This window comes from Temnothorax curvispinosus, unplaced genomic scaffold (assembly GCF_003070985.1).
Source record: "Temnothorax curvispinosus isolate PA1 unplaced genomic scaffold, ASM307098v1 QBEX01015057.1, whole genome shotgun sequence".
Classification (NCBI taxonomy): domain Eukaryota; kingdom Metazoa; phylum Arthropoda; class Insecta; order Hymenoptera; family Formicidae; genus Temnothorax; species Temnothorax curvispinosus.
This window is the reverse complement of record NW_020224837.1, coordinates 1,552-7,855: the sequence shown is the minus strand read 5'-3', so window position 1 is coordinate 7,855 and position 6,304 is coordinate 1,552. Positions and strand designations below refer to the sequence as shown.

The 6,304-nt window shown below is 51.1% G+C and overlaps 1 protein-coding gene across 1 annotated transcript; it reads right to left on the bottom strand.

Annotated features, from left to right (window-relative positions):
* Positions 1-357: 357 nt before the first annotated feature.
* On the bottom strand, positions 358-1,587 carry LOC112465307. Its single transcript, XM_025032815.1, has one exon. It carries the CDS (start codon positions 1,585-1,587, stop codon positions 358-360), a length of 1,230 nt encoding a protein of 409 aa, XP_024888583.1.
* Positions 1,588-6,304: the final 4,717 nt, after the last annotated feature.

The window sequence follows — 6,304 nt, the reverse complement described above, 5'->3', positions numbered from 1 at the left end:
CGAACGTAATTCACGTCTCCATCGTTCCATTTGAAACCATGATGATTTGCCGTCAACCAGCACGCCCGTGATTTTTCCGCTCTTGTTAGAAGATTCCACGCCAATGACGCGCGAAACACGTAGTGAATCAGTTCCTTTTCGTCTCTGAGCACGGCCACTTCTTTAACTGTGAACTTTTCGCGGATAACGAATCCCTGCAGATCCACGAATATCGGTACGTCGCGGTCGGCGGACATCGTCTCTCTCTCTGTACGGTCACTACGGTCAGTCGCTACCCCCACTCTGTATGAACCTGCAGCTTATCGCGATTTCGTCAGACGAATAGATACGTTCTTCTTCTTCTTCTTCTGTTTTCCTTTACACGATCTTGCGGACTATGTTAGTCAGCGGATTGTACTCAATCACGCGATCGTGGATGATGAGACAGTAGGCCGTCGTATTGGAATCTATATTACGTTTGCAATCGAACTCTATGCGAACGTCTACGGTGGCGCTTTTGACGGATTCGTTCTGACGAGAACAGTCGATGACCACGAACGGGCCCCATTTGTCGAATTCTTCCATCGTTAGGAGCGCGTTCTCTTGCTCGCATCCGTAATACGACTTTCGAAATTTCGCGTACATCTCGTACAGTATGGCCGTTCTACGCTTCTCAAAATCTAAGTTCATATCGTCGTAGGGATAAAAATCTGAATTAAGGTACAGTTTCACATTGGTGAGATTACCGTCGTCAAACTCGGAGGCGTGTTTCAATAAGTTGTTGGACCTTCCGGTTTGTAGCGCGAAAATGACGTATCGCGGTTTCTCAAGCTGGGTCGCTGCTTTCACAGCCCACGAATGCCTGTTCGTGGTTTGGAGCAAAGGGTACTCGTACAGATCCCATGAGCGGAAGCTCATACTTAGGTATCGTCCGCTCTCCAACGTTCGTAAAAGGGACAATTTATTGACGTCGTTCAGCACCACGTGCGGCATTCGCCATTGCACTTTCAACAGAGTAATCGTAGGATTCTTGTGACGTTCCGGTTTCGTGATGATGCAATTAGCGTCGGTTCGGGAACGTATCAGAATGAGTTCGTGTCGCGCGTTTATCACCACGTGTTTGTAATCCTCGCAAAAACCTAGCAGAACGTTAAGGGGTACGCAGAAATTGAAATCGCCGATTCTAGTTCTCGAACGAGGTCCCACGTATTCGTTGATCACAATCCATCCAGCGTTTTGCAGCTTCCTGCTTCTCTCGGTGGTCAGCGACACGAAATTCTTGATCGAACTGGTTATTCCGACGTTTCTGTTCCTGTCGATCTCCACGCCGTTGAGTTCGTATCGAATCTCGTCGAACATGAACGCCACGCAATTGTTGTCCATCGTCGTATCTGAATCCTTTTCCGGAACGCCGTCGGAGAGTACTCCCTCGATGTACAGAAAACTTTCGCAGGGTAGAGTGTACAGATCCTGCTGTTGTATCGGAATTCGTATTTCGTCGCTGTGCCCGAACGTGGTATTGGCATATGGATTGTAAGTGTGTGTCTCGATTTTGACGATGCGATCGTCGAAGATCGGTTCACCTCCGATACTCAGGATGTCGATCATGATCGTTTCTCACGACGAATCCCAGAGATCGTAGAAAAGCGACGTTCGCAGCGCTCAGTCCGTTTTTCTTCTTCTTCTTCTTTCTTACAATCGGTCTGCGCGTTCCTTTCGTCGGAGCGCCGAACGATAACGTTCGCGGTGCAATGACGGATGCGGCTCTTGCGAACGAGTCGTTCAAAACGAGCATCTTTCGCGCACGCACATATCCGCCCCCGATTTTGTATTTTTATTTTCTGCGACGCACGTGTAGTCGAACCGTTATCTCCTCTCCGCGGAAGTCGATCAATCGTCTGATCTGATCCACGACGCGTAACGTTATATCGGTGACACTCCGCGCGATGACCGGAAGGTAAATGATCTGCGTCGGAGTCTCCGACAGCTTATACCCCGGTGGAACGTTCGGCGCGAATTCGTGTATTGTGTGTGCCGGCCTGCCGTTGTTGTAGGCTCCCGCGGTGACGTTGCATTCCACGCGAATGATATTCACGCGCATAATATTCACCGGTTTGTCGGACGCGTGCCATTTATTCGGCTCGAGTACGCGACGTGTCGAGAAACCTAACAAAGAACCAACGTTGTTCGATTTGGTGAAGTCAACTCTATAGGCACACTTGATCTCGCTTCTCATAGTGTTCTCGTTAGCGCGTAAAATTATCAAGCGTTCGCTTTTCTCGCGGTCGTCATCGTTATTGTCCACGTATATGTAATCGTCTTTCTTCTTCGTACTTTTCTTGTGGAGGATAGCTGTTCTCAGGTATCTATCTATAGCGTCCAGTTCGTACGATCCTTCGGGAATAGCGATCACGTCGTTGTTGTCAAAGTAAAATCTATTGTTCGTGAAGTCAATGTTCGGTATCGTGTTGTACGTCTCGAAATTCGCGAGGCCTATCTCGTATTCGCCGCCGCTCAGATCCAGAGCGGGAAAGTAGCTGGCTGAGAAAATGCTGCTTCTTCCGGATAGCGAGAGAGTCAGCGACATAGCGAGATTGTTTCTCCTTCTCTCATCGTCAGAGACGTTTCCAGTCGACGTCTCGGAGGAACTGCAGACACAATTGACCGCAGATGCTCTGATCGAACGTCTGATACGAACGACGGTTGTACACGATATTCACGTCACTCCCGAGATATCGTTCGAGTTCCCTCGGGGGTCAAAGATTTCCAAAACTGTCAAAGTAGATCGCGTTGTTGCCCCTCTTCGCATAGGCGACCCAGTGCGTACCCGGGCCCTCCTCGTCGTCGAGATTCACGATTCCGCTCTCGTCGCGACGCACTTTTGTCGGCAACGCGTCGCGCATAAACACGCCCCTAAAGAAAGGTATGCGCGAAAGGCGCGCGGACCGATTCAATTGCTCGTTTGTCGTGACACCGAACGTTGGCAAATCGAGCGTCATCAGTGTCTTATTCGGCGATTGTTTTTTTTTTACCCGTTCTTGTTTGTCTTCTGCTCGTCACGCCACTACCGCGTTTGTACGGCGCGAGATACAGTCCGCGACCCTCCAACGCGCGATTGTGACGTTGCAGTTCCTCGAGCTGACGTTGAGCGGCCTTGTTGTCGTTCACCGCTTTGGCCACGCCAGCCGCTCCACCGATCAGAGATCCGAGCGCTCCCAATATCGGTAGAAAGGGTAGGAGACCCCCGCGTTTCGCCAATGGGAGAATTTTCTTCCTCGTTACCGCTCCCCTCTTCCTCTTTCTCATGCCCATGCCCAATTTCGTTTTTGTTTTCATAGCAACCCATACGGCGGTCGCAGCGGCTCTCTCGCCAAGGGTTGTGTCGCTCGCCGTGATACGCTCGCGCGCCTTTTCGGCTAGCGCTCGATCGGCGACGTGTCGATCTGCGAGATCACCGCTTCGCGAGTAAGCGATATCGTGCTCGCGACACGCCTCGTCCAACGGATTAATGCCTCGATCACCGCGCGCTAGTCGCTTGGCGAGACGAGTACCCGGCCCGCAGAATTGATAGCCGGGTATGTGTAATTCGACGGGTAGCGCGTTTATCGCTCTGTTGAGGAAGCCGCTGCCAGTGCTTCGCGCCGCTGCGCGCGACATGCGCCGCAATCCCTTATGAGCGATGGTGGACCGTCTATGTGCGTTCTCTGCCACGGACGATTGTAATGTTCCAAACACGGACGACAGTCCCGTACGTCGGAATCCGTCCTCAAATGAACGGGCAATTTGTCCCACAGTCGATCGACGTAATCGGAAAAGTTGCGCAGCAGAAAAATCTTTGGCACGAATTTCAGTTGCTCGGCGGACAGACCGAGAATATCGCGTTTATCCGTCAGGATGAGAAACATCGCGATAACTGAGGGCGTATACCGATCGAACGTACGCATAAATAGGGCAAGTGTGCGCGCACGCGCGTAACAATGCGATTCGTGAGACAACCGTCGGCGATAGGAGTGTCGAATCTCGATTGCAAGACGCGACTGACGTCGGGTTTAACATCGAGAGAAATGCGTCGACACGGCCCTCTTTTACCGATCGCGATACGTTGCGTCATCTGCGGCCCTTCCAATTGCGGTAAGACGAACGTGTTGATAAGCTTACTGGAAAGTCCGCACGGTCTGCGTTTCGAAAACGTATACGTGTACTCGAAATCTCTCCATCAGCCGAAGTATCGTTACCTCAAGAGTCTGCTCGAATCGATGGACGAAATCGGTCATCGCGCATTCTCCAATAATCGCGACGTCGTGCCGCCGAGCGAGGCGCTCCCCAGTTCGATATTCGTGTTCGACGACGTGGCCTGTGACGAACAGGACGCAATCAGGGAGTACTTCGCCATGGGTCGACATTCAAATATCGATTGTTTTTACCTCTGTCAAACGTACGCTAAAGTACCGAAGCATCTAATACGCGACAACGCGAATTTGTTGATCCTGTTTAGACAAGACGGAACTAATCTAAAACACGTGTACGACGATCACGTGAGCCCCGATATGTCGTATGAAGATTTTTGCGCGTTGTGTCGCGAGTGTTGGCAGCGCAGGTACGGGTTCGTGGTGATAGACAAGGACAGCGCGCTACAAAACGGCAGATACAGACGAGGATTCAACGACTTTGCCATACTGTAGAGCGACCAGTAGCTGTCGAACGTTCCGAGAGCGATGAGCGACGCGAAAAACACCGTTGACCGAGAGAAGACCGCGCGGCAGATCGCTAAAACGCGCGCGTCGATACGCAGAAAAAACAGAGCGTTGAAAACTGGCAGTATGGAGAACGAGATGGCTCTCGAGAGACAATTCAAACCGATCGTCGACCCGTTGAAACAAATCGTCGAACACGTCGAAAAAGGCGAATCCAAGAACGACAATGCGGCGGCGGCGGCGACGACGAAAGGTTTCGTTATTAAAAAGAAACGCGAGCAAAGCAAAGACGAAGACGACGACGAAGAAAAAGTCGCGCGAAAAATAATATCGAGACCTAAGAAGAGGAAAAAACAAACGAGCGCCGAGTCAGAGATGCTCCCGATCCACTTCACGCCTCTGAAACCGCGAAAATTATCGCTGCACGAGCGGATGGGGGAGGAGCTGGAGGTTTTTGCGTCGCCGTTGCCCTCCCCCGAAACACCCGTAAGGGACGTTCTACAAGCGCCGCAGAGTCACGAGGAACTGCATAGTCAATTTGGTCCGTTGGGGCAAAGATACGTGGGCGCTCTTCTAAACGGGGACCCAGAAAATGAATTCGATATCGTTTACGGCGTGTACGTCGGGAATGACGGCACGATGCTCGGTGACAAACGGCTCAAGGTGAACGCGGACGATTCCCTGATCGTGGACGGAGTGAGATACACGGGCACGCCCGGCTTGTACGAATTAATCTTCAAGAGATATCCCGATGGTGCAATTTACACCGAGGACGACATGCAAAAGTACAGAAATATACTGTTAGCGACAAACGCTTACAGACGCGATTATAATGCTCTTAACCCCATCATGGGCAACAGGGGACAAAAATACACGAAAATCATCGCTCCGTTGGTATCGCGCGTTAGAATCGGCAGCAATAGAAAGGGTGCTGGCGTGACCAGATTACCGTCGATTATGAAATTGAACGACAATACAATGGATTACGTTTATTGGGACGATCCTAACGAATTGGTGGATCGTCTGCGATTACTCGAGGCCTCTCGTCAAGCGGGCAACGACGCGCACGGTAACGAGATTCAGTCAAAAATCGAGGAGCTCAGATCAATCGCGAGATCGGATTGATTATAAATTGAGCTGTCGCGTCGATCGCGACGGCAGTACGTTTCTCGACGAGAGATCGGCGCAATGTCGGTGAACAAATTCGGAATGTCTCTGAAAAAACGCGGCGACGGCGGCGGATTTGCGACGGAAAGATCGCGATTCTCTATCGACTCCCTGCGGAACTATGTACGAGACAGCGCGCTTTGCTTGAACGAGGATTCCTACGACGCAAGGGAGCGCAAGCTACGACGTCTAGCCGCGCCGGAGATCGACAGCGACGCGACGAACAAGAGTTACGTCGAACGCGCGCTTCAAGAATCGGGAAAGGAGATCGATAAATCGTTGTCATCGGTGAAAAGTGAAGTGGATAGGATAAACGGCGACGTGAACGGACTCAGAACCACGTTGAGCAAATTCAAGGAGACTGAAAACAACGTCATGAGCGGACTCAGAATCACGATGAACGAGTTTCTGGCCAAGTTCGAGGAGATTAAAAACCAGATACAGAACTTGGAAAACTCTAAATC

Bases quoted from the DNA above. Each gene is read 5' to 3' on its own strand.
- LOC112465307 (XM_025032815.1), bottom strand. From the start codon at position 1,587: ATGATCGACATCCTGAGTATCGGAGGTGAACCGATCTTCGACGATCGC.